We start from the raw sequence: 20222 nt of genomic DNA on the forward strand, positions 1-20222 counted from the left end.
TGATATGATGTTTACACTTACCAAACCAGTTATATCTCTCCCAAACCTGTTACGCGAATTTGAAATATACGGATCGCTGTCCAACCTAAACATCAATTTTACTAAATCAGAAGCGATGGGGGTTGGTATATCACAACCACAACTTCTTCAACTCCAAGCAACCTTTAAACTGAAATAGACAGACACCACTTTGAAATACTGCCATCCCATCAAAGCTCTCCAAAATATTCAACCTAAATTTCTCTCAAATCGGTCCGGATTCTTCTCAATAACTGGCACACGAGCCTCCATTCTTGGTTCGGCCGCTGTAATATACTGAAAATGAGCATCCTCCCTAAATTTCTATATCTTCTCCAGGTCTAGCCTATCCAAATCCCTACAAGCTACTTTAAATTGACACACTCACTATTTATAGAGTTCATCTGGGCCCGCAAACGACCACAACTAAGCAGGACACTACTCTCACTACTCAAACAACATGGGGGCTTGGCAATGCCAGACATACGCACCTACTACTATGCAACACATCTCAGTAGGCTCATAGACTAGTGCCGACACCATGATGCTAAGTTGTGGGCTCGATTGGAGCAGGCACAAAGTCCGGTACCCAGTGGCGGCCCGTGCACTGTGGGCGCATGGGTGCCACCCCCCCATCCATGTACCCGGCCCCTTTCAGGACGCCAGATGCATGGATTCCTATGGCGGGGGTGGGAGGGGGTGGTACATTTTGAAGCACCTGATTAGAGCCAGAGGGTGAGCCCTGATCCCACCCAATTGTGTGACAATAGCGAATACATTTTCACTATTTTCACACTAACCTTCCTCCCCGCCAATCAAGAGACCAGATGTCAGACGCCAGGCCACCCTATTGGATGCCTGGCGCTTAGGAAGAGGAGCGAGGAGACTCGTGCTGGAGCGGAGGTTGCCGCCTCTCTGAGAGGTAAGTCCCTTCGGCTGCACCCCCCCACTCCGCCTGTGGATCACGGCTCTGGCACTCCCCCTCAGGTGCGGGGGGTGCAGCCAGAGCCACAAATGCGTGTGGGGGGTGTCGCTGGGCACAGTGGCTGCATTTTATGGGCACAGATGGCTGCATTTGATGGACAACTGGCTGCATTTGATGGGCACAGGTGGCTGCATTTGATGGGCACACGTGGCGACAGTGATGAGCACAAGTGGCAGCATTTGATGGGCACAAGTGGCTGCATTTGATGGGCACAAGTGGTGGCATCTGATGAGCACAAGTGTCTGCATTTTATGGGCACAATTGGCAGGATTTGATGGGCACAGGTGGCTGCATTTGAGAGGCACAGTGGCTGCATTTGAGAGGCACAGTGGCCGCATTTGAGGGGCACAAGTGACTGCATATGATGGGCACATGGCCGCATATGATGGGCACAAGTGGCTGCGTTTTATGGGCACAAGTGGCTGTGTTTGATTGGCAAAATGGCTGCATTTGGGCACAGTGGTTGCATATGATGGGCACAAGTGGCTGCATATGATGGGCACAGTGAGGCTGCAATTGATTGGGGGGTTTCAGTATTTTTCAGTTTGTTTGCTCCCCCCTAAAAATTTTGAGCACCAACCACCACTGCCAGTACCTGTTCATAGAGCACCATGGTGTTATACATCGCTACTTTCCAGTCTTAATCGACACCCCCATCATTGGTCCCACTTCACGCATTTGCACTAGCCTACTCTCCCAGACCATTATCTCATTCAGGAGCCTCGATTTTGGGTAACCCACAATTCACGCACGGACTTTGCAATGTTATTTTTCAGAATCTAATCAGATCAGGCCATTATCAAGCCTCACACTTCTGGATCATAGGAAGATGGGTGTCCATAAGGAAACTCACAGGCCCTGCGGGCTCCTCCCGCTTGGATTTTTTTGAGAGCGCTTCAGCTAGACCATTTCTTAAAATCCTTACCACACCCTAGAGACCCCAGCCAACCTCTCATGACCTTTTAGAACTTCTGCTCAGACTCTGGAGCTCTACCACATACACTCTCACTCACCTACAAACTGTTGATCACACCCCCAAATGATCTCCAACCCCCAGGTCTAATCAGGTGGGAACGGGAGTTAGATCACCACTTTAACCCAAACCAGTGTCTCCACATCCTCCACTTCGTACACAAATCTTCCATTTGCACAAAAGCACAGGAGACCAAACTGGCAGACTTCTGCAGGAAAGCATGTGAAATCACGCAAAAGTTTACAGAACGCCCTATCCCGGATAACCCGGCCTTCCTCCTACGTGCTTCAGAGACCCCGGTGAAAGTATATAAAAAATCTGTGATCCGCGACCTCCTTGACGTTGCCAAGGCATGCATCCCCCTCCTTTGGAAATCACCTCACCCACCAACCATTGACCTATGGCTTAGAAAAGTCATAGACATAAACAAACCTTATCCTCACTGCCAGACATCAGAGAGACCAATACTCCAAAACCTGGACCCTGTGGAACCTGTTCGTATTCTCAGACGAGGGCCAATCCCTCCTGGGAAATGATACAGAAGCTTGATTTTTAAGGCATATCTCCATTTGTATCCCTGCAATGCGACGACCGCACCAAAATATGCAAAGATATATTCTGGACACTCTGTGGGCCCATGTTTATGGTCCCCCCCTCCTCTCCCTCTACCCTTGACTCTTATACTCTCTAATTCCTCTGACCTATACCTTTATTCTCTTCTTCTTTTTTCTCTCTCTCCCTATTCTTATCACTGTAAATAAGGAAAATCGTAAGAGACGGAGCCCATGGGAAAACTTACCGTTTTATGTTTATGTTGTCAGAATTGCTCTGATGGGGAAGTGGAACGTACGACATACTGGGTCTGGTGAACTTAGAAGCCAGAACAGTACGAAGAGCTAGGATCTCAGGAGATACACCTACTTGGTGTTATTTAAATCCCCCCATGGAGATAAACATACTGTTGTGTTATGTTATACCATTCATAATGTTTGAATATATTCTTGCATTACTCTTTCTTACATTGGCCCTGAGGATCTTGTCTTTTATTTTAGACCAAATAAAAAATGTGAAAAAAATAAAATAAATGTCTGTGTGTTGAGTTATTTTGAGGGGACAGCAAATTTACACTGTTATACAAGCTGTACACTCACTACTTTACATTGTAGGAAAGTGTCATTTCTTCAGAGTTGTCACATGAAAATATATACTGAATTTATTGGCATATAACACGCACCGGCGTATAACATGCACCCCAAGTTTAGGAGGGAATTTTAAGGAAATTATTTTTTTAAGGAAAAACTTACATTTAAATGCCCATCAATGCAGCCTTATCAGTGTCCATCTGCAGCCTTGTCAGTGTAATTGCAGCCTTGTCAGTGTCATTGCAGCCTTGTCAGTGTCATTGCAGCCTTGTCAGTGTCATTGCAGCCTTGTCAGTGTCACTGCAGTTTAAATATAGCGCCACAGAGATACACAGAGATGGTCCTGTGTATCTCGGCGGTGCTCGGCGGTGCTCGGCTCCTCTCGGCTCCGCTCACAGTCACGCCCAGTCCCACCATTGGACCTGTGTTATGTCCATCATAGGGTGGGACTGGGCGTGATTGTGAGCGGAGCCGAGCGCCGCCGAGATACACAGAGCCGAGTGTAATCGGCTAGGCTCAGCTCCTCTCACAGTCACGTCAAGTCCCTGTGTTATGTCCATCATAGGGCGGGACTAGGCGTGACTGTGACCGGAGCCGAGCCTAGCCAAGTACACTCGGCTATGTGTATTTCGGTGGCGCTCGCTTCTCCGCTCACAATCAGCAGGGGATCGGAGTATAACATGCACCCACGATTTCCCCCTGATTTTTAAGGGGAAAAAAGTGCGTGTTATATGCCGATAAATATGGTAATAAAATATTTACAAATATGTGAGGGGTGTACTCACTTCTGTGAGATACTGTATGTGTTCTTAACTAAGAAAAGTACCTTCTATTGTTCTCAGCTTCCTCCAAGTTTCCAAATTAATTTTTTTCTGCCTTTCTGTTAGAGAGTGGCTATGTTCGATCTCTGTGATCCCCCTGTATGTAAGAATGTAACCATCCTCTCTTGCTTGCTCCTGAGAAGGACTATGGACTATGGGATTTGTACTGTGCATAGAGCAGGTGCATATATATGCAACGAGCACTGCTCCTTTCAAACAAATAGAAGAGAAGGGGGAAAGTACAGATTTTGTAGTTTATGGAGGACAATACAAGGAAGAAGAAAAACGCAGTCAGAAATGATTTCATGAAAATGGTAGTAGTGGATATGCATGGATGATTTTTGGACAATAAGGATTTCATTCAGTGTCACTTGATTACTGCACAGTGCATGCATTTTGATCAGTTCAGGTCATAAGACTCAATGCTTTTATATGTCGGCCTCCTCCAACCTGACCCAGTGTCCTATGACCCCCGTCTCACTATCATGGCCGATCATCTGATATTTTCCATCTGCGAAAGATTGTTGAATTTGTGGTAGCAGGCTTGAAAGGAACATTTGACTTGGATCAGAGTGACTTCCTGGACCAGTCTGCCCGTGAAAATGCGATATTCAACCATACAGTGTTAAAGAGCATCACAAATTGTTTGAGCTGACAAGGCTGAAGTTCCTGCCAAATGCAAACGTACTTTGTGATAATAATCATTGGCTTCAGGGGAGGGCTGCGACTGCTCCTCCCCATCATGTAATAAACCTAAACTTGACAGGTTAACCTAACCTTATAGTACTGTCAGATATAACTGAGATACTGCTGAGCTGGTGACCTGGCAAGGACTGAGCGCTTGGATTTGCTTTGCTGGTGGGAAAAGTAAAAGGGCATTTGTCGGCAATGATGGTTCGATCCCCGCAGAATGCAACACATTTGGGGGAGTCTGTGGATGAACTTTTATTTTTTGTAAATGGAAAAAAGGTAAAAAAAACTTTATTTTTTTAAATTCAAATATTTATCTATTAATATTATTGTCTATTTTAGGAGTTAATATATAAGTTAGGATGCTAAAAAAGGGCCATATAGGAAAAACACCCAAAAACATCTAATTGACTGTCTGTGCGGTTTTCTGACATGCAATGTCACAGAAGAGTGACAGGTTTCTGCCCAAAAACCTATTGGCCTGGTTGCCGTTCTGTAAAATTCTAATGTTCCAGTGAATGACAGCTTATTGTTAATAGACTGCAATTGCTGAGAACTCTTTTTGAAAATGCTTGTTGCCTGGCTCTTATGTTGATTCGAAAGGGTTCAATGCTTTCTCAGTCACTGACCTGGAACCAATAGACAAATCAAGCATTCTGACTGGTCCCAGGTTTCACTAGCTGCATGCTTGTTCCAGGCCAAGCCAGGCAACTAGTATTTTGAAAAGTGGTAGTGATAGCATCAGAAACTAAACCAGACCGTACACATTTATAAACATCATCATTCATTTATTACCATCTTTATTAAGCTTCTTAGCGTAATTTGTCGGGTATGTGGTGCCGTTGGCTAGATAAAAGATCTTATGAAAGAAGAGTCAGGGAGCAACTGACCTATCATTACACAATTTTCTGCAATGTCTATGGGTACTGGACATGCAAGTGTTGTTTGTGATACATGAGTCATTTTAGAGTCTCTGTTTTTGTGTGTTTGAAGACATTTTCAGAATGCTGATAAGTCTGCTTCTGTTTGTAGAATATATTCCTTTTGTTGCTAGGATATGCTTAAAAATAAATAAATAAATAAAAGAAAGAAAAGAAGAAAAGGTGGTGATGAATTTGGCATTTTCTACTAAAATTGTTTCCGTAAAATGTTTTTGTAACCTTTTAGCGGGTTTCAACTTTAAATGTGTTAACCTAAAGTGGAGGGCCACAAAAATTCCTAAAAATGTTCCTAAAAAATTGGAGGAAAAAAAATATATATTTTTTTAATTTACCAGAAATGCCTGTTGCTAGGTAGATCGTCCTAATCTGCCTCTTCCTATTCCACGGTGATCTTAAGTCTTCTCCTCCTCACGTCATCTTTTAGTGAATGGGGCACGGTGTGTTCTGGGAACTATGTGTGTCCCAGAACACAGCTCACTCCATTCACAAAGCGATGCGCAGTAGGAAATGGGCAGTGAAGCCGCAAGGCTCCACTGACTGTTTCCCTTAGTTGGAATGGCGGCGCCGGGACCTGAGAGCCAAGGGATGGTCGGCCAACATCGCGGGCACCCAGGACAGGTAAGTGTGCTTATTAAAAGTCAGCAGCAACAGTGTTTGTAGCTGCTGACTTTTAATTTTTTGTAAAGTGTTTGTAAAGTCAGTGATCACAATTCCTGCAAGCCCCTCTGTTTTAACAAACTACAGGCATACCCCACTTTGAAGTACGCAATGAGGTTTATTTACTAAAGCTGGGAAGTGCAAAATCAGGCTCACTTCTGCTTAGAAACCAATGAGTTTCCAGGTTTTATTACCAAAGCTTAATTGAACAAGCTGGGGTTAAAAGCCCATTGGTTTCTATGCAGAAGTGAGCCTGATTTTACACTTTCCAGCTTTAGTAAATAAACCCCATTGTGTACTTAAAAGTGGGGTATGCCTGTATACTACACAGTGGGGTTGATTTACTAAAACTGGAGAGTGCAAAATCTGTGCATCGTAGCCATCCGGCTTCTAAGCCCCCGTTCCCATTGGCGCGATTTGACATAGGATCTGACATGTCAGAACGCATGCCATTCCGCAGCCTATTAACAGCGACGGCACTGTCCCAATCGGTGCGACACTGCACTGCTTTCCAGAAGTAGTTACTGCACTACTTTTGGCAACTTCATGGGTGATTTCAATAGACATCTGTGCATGAACCCGCGCGGATGTCTTTCAAACACCCCCTGAACTTGCACTGAAATGCGGCTTTGAAATCGTGAGAGTTCAACTGAACTGCACGATTTCAAACCTGCCTTCAGTGTGAACGAGGGCTAAATTCTGCTTGTTCAATTAAGGGGGACTCAGGAACAGGCAGGATCAACCAGGTATTTTACAGCATAGAAACGGACAAATGACACTGTACAAGCACTATGCTGTGTAGCCTCCCTGGCGGTATGATTATGTCAGATGTTTTAAATCTTAAAACGGTACATTGTTTTGCATAGAAATTTGGCGTTTTATATTGTAGGCCTGTTATTCTTTGTGATAATACACTTAAATCTGTCCAAACAAGAGTCTAGTAGACATCTCGGGTATGATAAAGTCTGAAACACGAAATCATAATAATATAATAAATAACTATAAATAATTATAAAAAATAATAATATAATAGTAATAAAATACATTTCCCCACAAATCACTATCGTTCAATTCTGCAAAGGTTCTAACGTTCTAGCTGGTCTAAAACTGCTTTTGACGTAAAGGGACACTTCTTAGTTGCCATGGACAATCTCAGGTTTCTAGGCAGAAAGAACAGTATATATATTATAAAAGTACATGCAAGGCATTGGACAAAGCACTAGGGACAAAAGGGAGGGGAAATGATTTGATACAGTACACTGTAATCTTACAGATTACATTACTGTATGTGTTATGTTTTTTGTACTTTTTGAATTTGCCGCTGGGCCCCACCCCCATGCGTCGCGACGCTCGCAGGGAACGGAGCCCAGAACACAGAGCATCGGGCGGAGGATCCGGCGGAGGACACAGTGGGGGGGACATTGCAGGATACTGGTGACAAGGTAAGTACCCTGTACCAGGATTCTGCAATGCAATCCTGAGTGTGACACGGGGTTAGTGCTAATGGTACTGAAATTTAACCCCAAGCCAAATTTGGGAATACCGCCAGGAGGGTTAACATGCTTTAAGGAAACAGGATATTTTTTTTTTTTTTTAGGGTTACAAACTCTTTAATATTGGGGCTTCAATATACTTGTAACACTGCACTTCTTATAGTAATGAAATCACAATGTGAATATATATGCAAAATTATTGTAGCACCACCCCCGAAGAAGCCGCTTGTTAATTTTGGGTTCTCTATTTTAAACCTTAACTCCAAGAACAGCCTCAGCCCCACTGACACACTTGGTTGAATGTAAAACACTATAGGCACGTATAAAGACACCAGATAGAAAATACCCTTTTTTCCTGGCTATATAATAAAAATATAAATAAAAACATTTTGCATTAATAAATGTCCCCCAGGTCAGTACCCGGCCCCCATACCCTTTTTATGGCCAATTATTTGCATATGATCTTTCAAAATAAAGACTTTTGATTTTTCAAGTTCAGGTCCCATAGACTTCAATAGGGTTTTCCATTCGGGTCAGAAATTTTTCTCTGTTCGGGAGTTCTGGTGCGAATTGAATAGGAGGATCTTCGGCCCATCTCTACTCTCCAGTGGTTCAGTCTCTCTCCTTGAGAACTCTGCCCTGAGGTGAACCACTTTGCCTGGGAAAAAAACTCTAGTTCATTCTGATTTTCTGTGTCCAAGCTAGCTGGGGGCTGTAGTCAATGCCCCACTAAATGCAGCGCTGTCTTTGGGACCACATGTCCCATGATGCCCCTCGGGTCTTTCCTGATTGGCTCCTTGGCAGTTGTAAGGAGTTAGAGGTGGAAGAGACAGAGCGGGCGGCATGTGCTTACACAGATCTTGTAGCCAGACCTCTCCCGATTGTCAATTTCCCTCTTCTGTCACTTCTCGTACTGGCAGCGGTGGTGGGGGAAGGGGTGCGGGTTATCGGCTGCATCCACTACATTACTGATAAATCTCTCATCTAAAAACAAATACATCAAATAAATTTCTACTTACATTCGTGATCCAAAGTTAGTGGAAAAAAAAAACATTTTAACTGGCACTCCACCCAAAAGTGATGATAAACTCTTAAAAGTTAATCAAAATGTCCACAGAAATCAAAATGTTCATAAATATTCAATGAAAGTACTCTTCATTCAGAAGTGAGATCATTGTGAGATCACCACACATATACAAACAATGCGCTCACGATTAGAATTTGACCCTATGTACAGTACTGTGCAAAAGTTTTAGGCAGGTGAAAAAAATGCTGTAAATTAAGGATGCTTTCAGGAATAAAAGTGTTAATAGTTTATTTTTTATCAAATAACAAAATGGACATAAGAGATATCCAAATGAAATCAATATTTGGTGTGACCACCCTTTACCTTTAACCTCCCTAGCGGTAATCCCGAGTCTGGCTCGGGTTGGGATTTCAGTACCATAAGCGGTAACCCTGAGCCAGACTTGGGATCGCATCGCTGGACACAGGGAAAAGTTACTTACCTTGTCCCCTGGATCCAGAGATGTCCTTCGTGCTGTGTGATCGAGCTGTCCTCCGCTAGATTCACACAGTGCCCGAATGCCGCCGAGTTCCGTTCCCTGTGACGTTACGGCGCACGGGAGCGGAGATCGGTGCCAAATTCAGAAAAATAAAAACACACCAAACACACACAGTACTGTAATCTTACAGATTACAGTATTGTATAAAAAGATTACACACCCCCTTTGTCCCTAGTGGTCTGTGCAGTGCTCTGCATGCACTTTTATATTATAAATACCATTTTTTCTGCCTGGAATTTGGAGATTGCCCATAGCAACCAAAAAGTGTCCCTTTATGTCAAAAGTGATTTTAGACCAACTAGAAAACAGTGATAATAAATTATAATCACTTGCAGAATTGAGCGATAGCGATTTGTGGGGAAATTCGTCATCAAACACTAAATCTAATGACAGCGACAATTCTGCAAATGAGCAAATTTCAGTGTTTTTGGATTTGATTACATTATTGAATAATTTTTATTATTATTTATTATATTATAAACTTTATCAAACCCGGGATGTCTGCTAGACTCTGGTTTGAACAGATTTAAGAGAGTTATTCCTAAGAATTACAGGACTACAATATAAAACGCCAAATTTCCATGCAAAATAATTGTACCGCTTTCAGCACCTAAAACCAGAATGAATCATACCGCCGGGGAGGTTAAGACAGCATCAATTATTCTAGGTACACTTGCACACAATTTTTGAAGGACCTTGGCAGGTAGGTTGTTACAAACATCTTGGAGAACTAACCACAGGTCTTCTGTGGATGTCTGTTGCCTCAAATCCTTCCGTCTCTTAATGTAATCCCAGAGAGACTCTGCGGGGGCCAAACCATCACTTCCAGGACCCCTTTTTTTCTTTACACTGAAGATAGTTCTTAATGATATTCGCTGTATGTTTGGGGTTGTTGTCCTGCTGCAGAATACATTTACGGCCAATCACACGCCTCCCTGATGGCATGATGGATAAGTATCTGCCTGTATTTCTCAGCATTGTGGACACTCGACTCCTGACCAAATCCCCAAATCCATTTGCAGAAATGCAGCCCCAAACTTGCAATGAACCTCCACCATTCACTGTTGCCTGCAGACAATCATTATTGTGCCTCTCTCCAGCCCTTTGGTGAACAAACTGCCTCCTGCTAAAGCCAAATATATCACATTTGGACTCCAGAGTACCTGCTGCTATTTTTCTGTACCCCCCATGTCTTTGTGCATTGTTGAGTCACTTAACCTTGTTTCAACATTGGAGGTATGGCTTTTTGGTCACAATTATTCCACGAAGACCCCTTTTGGCCAGACTTCTCCAGACAGTAAATTTTGCACATAAATCTAGTAGACTGCCAACATTCCACTGGACATAAAGTGTAAATACAGATAAGACAAAAATAATGTGGCGCCCCAAATTGTGACAAAAATACACTGTGCAGGGACGGACCTGTCAGAGCGCCGCCCTCCCCTATGGGAGATCGTGTGATGACGGACCACAGTGTCCGTCGTCACCTGATCCGATCCGATGACGGATGGAAAAGTAGGTTTTTCCTCTGTCACACTTTTTCGGATCGGAGCAGGTCGGATGTCAGCGGACATGTCACCGCTGACATCCGACGTTCCATAGACCTCTATGGATCATCCCTTCAGGTCCCCTGAAAAACTGACAGGCGGGCCTGAACGGAAGGGTAGTGTGAAAGAGGCCTTTCCAGTGATTTCAAACTGAATCTTGTGAATAAAAAAAGGATAAGGTGGCACACTTACTAGACTTGATAGGCTAGTATACTGTACAGCATAGGAGTCGATAATCTGTGACAGAGACACTTCTGCTCTCGACAGAGAGTATCCAACATCAGAAGATGAACTCCATGAGGTGCAGTGATCCACATCAAAAGTGAAATTGGTGATCCATGAAAATGGGTAAAAAATTTAAACCACACATAGGGGGTTATTTACTAAAGGAAAATCCACTTTGCATTGCAAGTGCACTTGAAAGTAAAGTCGCTGTAGATCCGAGGGGGACATGCAAGGAATATAAGAAACAGCATTTTAGCTTGCACATGATTGGATGATAAAATCAGCAGAGCTTCCCCTCATTTCAGATCTACCCCTTATATTTAGAGCGACTGCACTTCCAAGTGCACTTTCAGTGCAAAGTGAATTTGCCTTTTGTAAATAACCCCCATAGTGTGACACTGTATAGTGGGTTTTATTGTAAAAACATGGTGTAAACAATCAAAGTCCCATAAAAGGCTGGTATCCTTTAGTTATAAAAACAGCAATGTGCAGTAATTTTAGGAGTGTCACCTGGCGTGTTTTGTCTGATTGGACACCATCTGGGGTGTATCTCACACCCCAGATGATGTCCAATCTGGTGAAACGCATTGTGACGCTCCTGAAATTACTGGTCCAGTTGTGTGACAATAGTGAATTAATATCTGCTATTTTCTTTCTGCGTCTCCTCCCGGCGAATCAGAAAGCTGGTCCTGAGACCCGATTGGCCAAGAGGAAAAGCAACCGTATTGGATGATACCAGGGGAGGATGTACAGGGAGATCTGGGAAATAGCTGCCGCTGTCCTCATCGGAGTGATTTCTCTCCATTGCCTGGTAGAAGTAGTATAGTTTGAATGACTGTCAGAAACCATGAATCAGACTGAGACAGAAGTACAGTTAAATCCCACTTGTTTAATAATTGTAAAAAAAAAAGGTAAACAATAAACGTAGTCAAAACTTAGCCAGAGTTCAGGAACTGGAACGGATAGTCTCACAAGCCAAAACGTCAGGGAGCCAGAGATGAGCGTAGTAGAACAGCAAGCAGGATCTGGAGCCAGAAGGAATGCAAGCCAAGCTAGTCTTTAACTGGAACACAGGAGCGTGTCTCTAGAGATGCGACCAAGGCGAAGGCAGAGATCATCTGGACTGCACAGCTTAAGTAGGCAGGACTGACGAGCAGGATATCATCAACAGGTGAGTCACTGTGTAGAGATAGGAGCTGGCAATTAGCCGAAAGCTGAGTGGCCAGCTCTGAGAAGGAAAGACTGAGCCCAGCCCTGACACTGACTTAGAGTGCCAGTCATCCTTCTCCTACAAATCTGTGCAGGGCATTGCAGGGAGTAAATATAAAGGTTCAATTACTTTTATTAGCTGTCACTAAAGCATTTTATAATGACTGCATAGCGAATAATATTGCAGTATATTGATCTTTGTGTATTATCTGCCTGAGGTTCAGATTTAGGCTGGGTTCACACTGCTGCGGTGTACGAGATCGGATGTGATTCGCACTGCACTGCAGTGCAAATCACATGCGATCTCTGTGCGATCCGATTTCAGCCATACAGATAGTATGGCTGAATTCGCAACGCATCCGGCCCAAACTCGTACAGGACCCTTTTTTTGGTCCGCAGCAGAATCAGATCACATGGGTGTTCACACCATGCGATCCGATTCCTGTCCAAGTTGGCAGATCGCACATATGCAAATTGATTTGGAGGTGTCAATAACTTTTCACTGACACTCCCAGCAGTTCGCATAGGGCAGTGTGAACTTCCGCCGGGAGGCATGCTATACGGGAACCCGCAGTAGATTCGCAGCATTCCCGCATCGCAACAGTGTGAACCCAGCCTTAAAGTGTTAATATACTTTCAAACAAAGAACAGTTACCCATTTTACCCCCTCCCCTTTCCCTATTACCTTACAGTGTAAAGGCATAACTTTTTGTTTTGGATAGTAGAATAGGAAAGAGTTAGAAGGTATTTTTTGATGTCTGTTTCCCAGCAGGAGAGATTCTCCCTCTCGTTTTGTCCTGGTGACCATTCTAACCTGGATCACCAGAGTCGCCTGTTCTGGTGAAAACCAACAGATGAGTCATTAACCACTTCCCGACCAGCGCACGCCGCTGTACGTCGGCAGAATGGCACGGGCAGGCATATTGGCGTACTGGTACGTCCAATCTTAAATGCTGCCCTGCCATTGTGAGCGCATCGCCGGCAGCATGCTCGCGTGCTTGTCGGGACCCCCGTAAGTCCGTTCACGGGTCCCGCAGACTCGATCACCGCGGGCATACCCGCGATTGTCTCATGGGGCGGCTGAACTGGGAGATGCCGTTGTAAACAGCATCTCCCTGTTCTGCCTAGCAACAAGTGACGCTGATCTCTGCTCCATGTGATTGGAGCAGAGATCAGTGTTCGCTAAAAGAAAACCCAGCCCCCAACAGTTAATAACACACCCCTAGGAACACTTAACCCCTAGACTGCCACCCACTGGTTAACCCCTTCACTGCCAGTGTCATTTACACAGGAATCACTGCATTTGTATAGCACTAATTGCTGTATAAATGACAATGGTCCCAAAAATGTGTCAAAAATGTCCGTTGTGTCCGCCATAATGACGCAGTCACAATAAAAATTGCTGATCGCTGCCATTACTAGTAAAAAAAAAAATATTAATAAAAATGCCATAAAACTATCCCCTATTTTGTAAACGCTATAACTTTTGCGAAAACCAATCAATAATCGCTTATTGCGATTTTTTTTAACCAAAAATATGTAGAAGAATACAGCCTATACTGAGGGAAAAAAATTTTTTGATATATTTTTGGGGGATATTTATTATAACAAAAAGTAAAAAATAATGCGTTTTTTTCAAAATTGTTGCTCTATTTTTGTTTATAGCGCAAAAAATAAAAACCGCAGGGGTGATCAAATACCACCAAAAGAAAGCTCTATTTGTGGGAAAAAAGGATGTCAATTTTGTTTTGGAGCCATGTCGCATGACTGCGCAACTGACAGTTAAAGCGACGCAGTGCCGAATCGCAAAAAGTGGTCTGGTCTTTGGCCAACAAAATGGTCCAGGGCTGAAGTGGTTAACTTTTGAGAGATTTTCTTTTACTTCCTTTACTTCCTGTTGTGTTTACAGTACAGAAAGTGAAGGTAAATCTATCTAATGGGACAGAGTCCCAATTAGTCAAGTCTCAGAGAGAACCTAGTGAACATATACAGTAGGTCACATCTGATGTTGGTTTGTATAGGTAACCATGGAATGTGTGTACACTGTTCAGTGGGCAAACTTTAGAATCTTTGATGTTGTAGGTGAAAGATCATCTTGTGTTTACTGTGTCACCATGTAATATATTGTGATGAAATGCAAAGAAAATTTGTTAAGAGAATAATATTGTTATTGTATTATTACTATTTTTTATTTTCAGGTTATTGAGAAAAATGTAGATCCAAAAATGACTTTGCTGACCTACCTGCGAAGAAAATGTATCCTCCTGATAGTTTTAAGCTTCATATTTATATATTGTGATAAGCAGTGTGCTTTGGGTGAAACTTACTGTATTTTGCATTGAAATGACCAATTTTGCCATAGCCAAAACTCTACATTTTTGCTTCAAACTTTTTGTGTAAAAAAAAAAATTTGGGGGGTTTTGGTAAATTATGTTACGTGTTTTACACCCCTGATGTCTCGTTAAAGAGAACGTGTCAACAAAAAATGATCACAAAAATTAAAATAATGATTTAACTGCTTCCCGTCCGGCCTACTGTCAAGTGATAGAAGCTTTCCCATCCTGGGTGGACGTCATATGGCATCTTACAAGTCACTCATGCCCTAGGGGCCATGCTGCATCGTGACCTCTGACCTGCTGTTTTGATCTGGCACATTGATCAACAGATCATTGTACTGGGCCGGTGCTGGCATTATGTGATTGCTGTAACCAATCACAGTGATTGCATGGCAGTTGGCTTTCATTCATAGCCATTCATTGTGTATTATTGTGTTGATCTGTGATTGGTCACAGGGATCACATTGTACATACAGGGCATATGTACCATGTGATAGCTGTGGCCAATCACAGCTTTACAATAGTACACAATGAATGAATGGATGCCGTTCATAAAAATTATTGCTTATAACAGTGATCATCACTGTTATAAGCAAACATAGTGTGAAAGAAAACCCGAATTACTTAGACAGGGTAGTACAGTGTCACTATGGTAACACTGCACTGCTCTGGTCACAATATGTAAAAAAAAAAAAAAAATCGTAAAAAAGATATATTGTAAAAATAAGAAAAAAGGTTTAAAAATTTTAAAAAATGTTTTCAATTTTTAACATACTCTCACCATATAGTGTCCCTGATCACTGCCATGCCATTCATATGGTTGGTGACGCTGTACTGCTTTGGTGACAGTAAAAAATAGTGGGGGAAAAAACACATTTTATTAAATTTTTTCATTTTCAAAAAAATGTGACAAAAAATTAAAGCTTAAAAAAACTCCATGCATTTACTAAATATTTTGCACTGCCTACTTTCCAAAATGGGGTAATTTGGGGGATATTTGTACTGTCCTGGCATTTCTCAAGAAATGAGACAGACCACCAGTACATCAGGATTGATTCATTTTCAGATATATATAGATTATATTGCATTGTTTGAAGACTTTATACCTCTCCTACAGACTAAGTAATATACACTAATTTGCATTATTTTTTTTTACCAAAGAAATGTAGGAGAATATATGTTGTCCTAAATTTATGAAGACAGATTATTTATTTGCAAAATATTATAACAGAAGCAAAGAAAAACACAGTTATTTCAAAATATTAGCAAAAAATAAAAAACTCAATGATGATTAAAAAAATCCTCCAAGAGAAAGCTCTATCTGTCTCAAAAAAATTATAAATATTGAATTTGGGTATGATGAGTAATTGTCATTCAAAGTGTGACAGCACTGAAAGCTGAATAACATTCAAATAACCTTGGCAGAAAGGGGGTGAACATGTCCAATATTGAGTTGGTTAAAGAATAAGTAAACCCAACATTTCATATTCCTAATATGTGCATGCTATAAAATGTACTTGTATGAAAAAGTATCCTGCTCTCTTTGTATTGTTTCCTTTGTGTGAAATCCCTGGTGCCTATGCCAGTTCCTCTGCTTTCCTATTAAAAAGTGACCACACTAGGCACAAGAGCACAGCGTGGTTGATTTTCTGGCTGTGCTGAGAACTCAGCCTGCTCGCCTCCAATAATCAGGCTTGGACTGACATGCTTAACCATTCATTGGGAAGAACAGCAAGGTGTTGTTTCAGTTAAATCACACTTGTTTAATAATAAAAGTAAAATGAACAAACGTAGTCAAAACATAGCCAAAGTTCAGTAACCGGAACGGATAGTCAGCCAAGCCAAAAAGTCAGGGATCAATGTAGTGGAACAGCAAGCAGGATCTGGAGCCAGAAGGGATGTCAGCAAAGCAAGCTTTGAACAGGATCGCAGGAGATAGTTAAAGCCCTTTGACACTGAGCCGCCCCGGGTGTCGGCGGTAAAGCGCTGATATTTTTAGCGCCGTTTTACTGTTGTTTTAGCGGCACTATTCGACCGCTAGCAAGGTGGCTTTAACCCCCGCTAGCAGCCGAAAAGGGGTTACATCCACCCACAAAACACAGCCGGAGAGGCATTTTGCCGGCGGTATCGCAACGCTGCCCCATTGATTTCAATGGGGAGCAGTGGCGGAGGAGCGGTGAGTTCAAGGCTCCTTTATGGCTCCAAAGAAGCTGCTGGCATGACTTTTTCTGACGCCCTGTCAGCGTACCGCTCCAGTGTGAAAGCCCTAGGGTTTTCACACTGGAGTGAATGGAGACGCTTTTTTCAGGTGCTATGCAGGTGCTATTTTTAGCACTGTAGCACCTGAAAAACACCATCAGTGCGAGAGGGATCTTACTGTGATGTTGACCAAGGCGAAGGCAGAGATCCACTGGGCTGAACAGCTTAAGTAGGCAGGACTGATGAGCAGGATATCATCAACAGCTGAGTAACTGTGGAGAGATAGGAGCCCAGCCCTGACAGTGATCACTTATAAAAAGGGGGGGAGAAGGTATTTATAATGTTGTATGCATACATAAATGTTTTGCTTTTCCTTTTTATTTTGAAACTAAAAGGGTTTTTTTACAAGATGAGGGTTTAAATGGCCGGTTCACACTATTGCGATAGCAGACATCGCATGTTATGCGCAGCAGACTGCTGTTCATATTACATACGATGTCTGTGCAGGTGCGATATCAGCCATACAGATAGTATGGCTGATATCGCACCGCATTTGGTGCAAACACACACAGGACCCTTTTTTCAGTTCGACCAGAATCGGATCGCATGTGTGTTCACACATATGCAATTCAATTCATGTCAGTTCACAGTGCGATATGCGAGCTGAAATGGGGGTGTCGTTAACATATAATGACACTCCCCAGCAGTTCGAACATGGCAGTGTGAACTGCTGTGCGTTCCGGGTGCGATGCTGGCACCCGCAGTTGATTCCCAGGGTTCTCGCATCGCAATAGTATGGCCCTAAAAGTCCAGATGGCCTCACTCCAATGAAAAACTATTTCTTTATTATAATAAATCCATACAGCAAGGATAAAACCACTAACGCGTTTCACACCGTTATGGCAGGTGTTTATTCATACCTAAGTTCTATATTCATGTGAAGGAGAAGTCCAGCTGACACACCTTAATATCAATTTAGAACATCGTGTCACCTGAAGTGGGTGTGCACGATACTCAATTATACCAATTCATGGTCTTGTTTGCTTACATATATATGTCTTGTTATTGTTATTGCTCTTGCGCACGCACAGGTTGGTAAACCCAGTTTCTATGAAAAACACCCACAGGCGATCAGGATTCACATAGCACAGAAAAAAAAAAGCTGTTATTAATCCTATGACAAAAAGGATCAGATAAACATATGCAAACCAGTATTCCAGCCATGAACATCATGATCGTGGTGATAATGCAATCAGTTTGGTACAGGTATGCAATAAACCTCCTACAGACATCTAAAAAGCCTGTACAATCATTTGTATGACATTCAAAAAGGCCATAATACTAATGTAGCCAATCATTGGAATTTGGTACATCAGAAAAACACCTCAAGTCTAGTGATCCAGGTTGCCAAGAAGAAATCTACGTCAGTGAGAGGAGGGGACAAAAACGTAGAATATTATATAAGAGAGAGGCGTATTGGATCTTTTCTTTAACACCAGAAAATCAGGGAGGTGAATCATGAATGGGACATTTCCCATTTTTATGGATAATAATGTCTGTACTTTTTTCTAGATTCTAATGTCATTGTAATCAGATGTAAATATAGAGGCTTCCGATAATATACATGAGCCGCTATGTTGGCGGTAGTTTGCTATCAGCCAGTAATATCTGATTGAAAGACATCTAATAATCGGTGCAAGGTGCCATATCAACATCCATGAAGCAACTTTGCTATATGAATCTAAGATGAGATAGGCAGATAGACCAGCAAGAAAGTATTTACGGGATATCTCACAAAAGTGAGTACACCCCTCACATTATTGTAAATATGTTATTATATCTTTTCATGTGACAACACTGAAGAAATGACACTTTGCTACAATGTAAAGTAGTGAGTGTACAGCTTGTATAACAGTGTAAATTTGCTGTCCCATCACAATAACTCAACACAGCCATTAATGTCTAAACCGCTGGCAACAAAAGTGATTACACCTCTAAGTGAAAATGTCCGAATTGGGCCCAATTAGCCATTTTGCCTCCCCGGTTTCATGTGATTCGGTAGTGTTACATGGTCTCGGGTGTGAATGAGGAGCAGATGTGTTAAATATGGTGTTATTGCTCTCACTCTCTCATACTGGTCACTGGAAGTTCATCAAGGCCCCTCATGGCAAAGAACTCTCTGAGGAACTGAAAAAAAAAGAATTGTTGCTCTACATAAAGATGGCCTAGGCTATAAGAAGATTGCCAAGACCCTGAAACTGAGCTGCAGTACGGTGGCCAAGACCATACAGTGGTTTAACAGGACAGGTTCCCCTCAGAACAGGCCTCGCCATGATCGACCAAAGAAGTCGAGTGCACATGCTCAGCGTCATATGCAGAGGTTGTCTTTGCGAAATAGACTTTTGAGTGCTGCCAGCATTGCTTCAGAGGTTGAAGGGGTGGAGGGTCAGCTTGTCAGTGCTCAGACCATACACCGCACACTGCATCAAATTGGTCTGCATGGCTGTCGCTCCAGAAGGAAGCCTCTTCTAAAGATGATGCACAAGAAAGCCTGGATACAGTTTGCTGAAGACAAGCAGACTAAGGACATGGATTACTGGAACCATGTCCTGTGATCTGATGAGACCAAAATAAACTTATTTGGTTCAGATGGTATCAATCGTGTGTGGCGGCAACCAGGTAAGGAGTACAGACAAGTGTGTCTTGCCTACAGTCAAGCATGGTGGTGGGAGTGTCATGGTTTGGGGCTGCATGAGTGCTGCCGGTACTGGCGAGCTACAGTTCATTGAGGGAACCATGAATGCCAACATACTGAAGCAGAGCATGATCCCCTCTCTTCGGAGACTGGGCTGCAGGGCAGTATTCTAACATGATAATGACCCCAAACACACCTCCAAGATGACCACTGCCTTGCTAAAGAAACTGAGGGTAAAGGGGATGGACTGGCCAAGCATGTCTACAGACTTAAACCCTATTGAGCATCTGTAGGGCATCCTTAAACGGAAGGTGGAGGAGTGCAAGATCTCTAACATCCACCAACTCTGTGATGTCGTCATGGAGGAGTGGAAGAGGACTTCAGTGGCAATCTGTGAAGCTCTGGTGAACTCCATGACCAAGAGGGTTAAGGCAGTGCTGAAAAATAATGGTGGCCACACAAAATATTGACACTTTGGGCCCAATTTGGACATTTTCACTTAGGGGTGTGCTCACTTTTGTTGCTAGCAGATTAGATATTAATGGCTGTGTGTTGAGTTATTTTGAGGGGACAGCAATTTACACTGTTATACAAGCTGTACACTAACTACTTTACATTGTAGCAAAGTGTCATTTCAGTGTTGTAAAAAGATATAATAAAATGTTTACAAAAATGTGAGGGGTGTACTCACTTTTGTAAATACTGTATATGTATATGTCTTTGACG

At 42.7% G+C, this 20222-nt stretch overlaps 1 protein-coding gene across 2 annotated transcripts in view; it reads left to right on the forward strand.

Moving 5' to 3' along the window:
* XDH (xanthine dehydrogenase) overlaps nt 1-20222 on the forward strand; it is a 166728-nt gene that overhangs the window by 18029 nt on the left and 128477 nt on the right. The window contains exons 1-2 of one of the 2 annotated variants that reach the window (XM_077485874.1): nt 4706-4908; nt 14465-14522. In XM_077485874.1, the coding sequence (XP_077342000.1) occupies nt 4828-4908; nt 14465-14522 (139 nt within the window). In that variant the 5' untranslated portion in view covers nt 4706-4827. Of the gene's footprint in view, nt 1-4705; nt 4909-14464; nt 14523-20222 lie in introns of those variants that run through there. The other variant, XM_077485875.1, reaches the window with a different exon arrangement.

The sequence above is a fragment of the Lithobates pipiens genome, unplaced genomic scaffold, assembly GCF_037356315.1.
Source record: "Lithobates pipiens isolate NorthernLeopardFrog02 unplaced genomic scaffold, aLitPip1_a1.2 Scaffold_18, whole genome shotgun sequence".
NCBI lineage: Eukaryota > Metazoa > Chordata > Amphibia > Anura > Ranidae > Lithobates > Lithobates pipiens.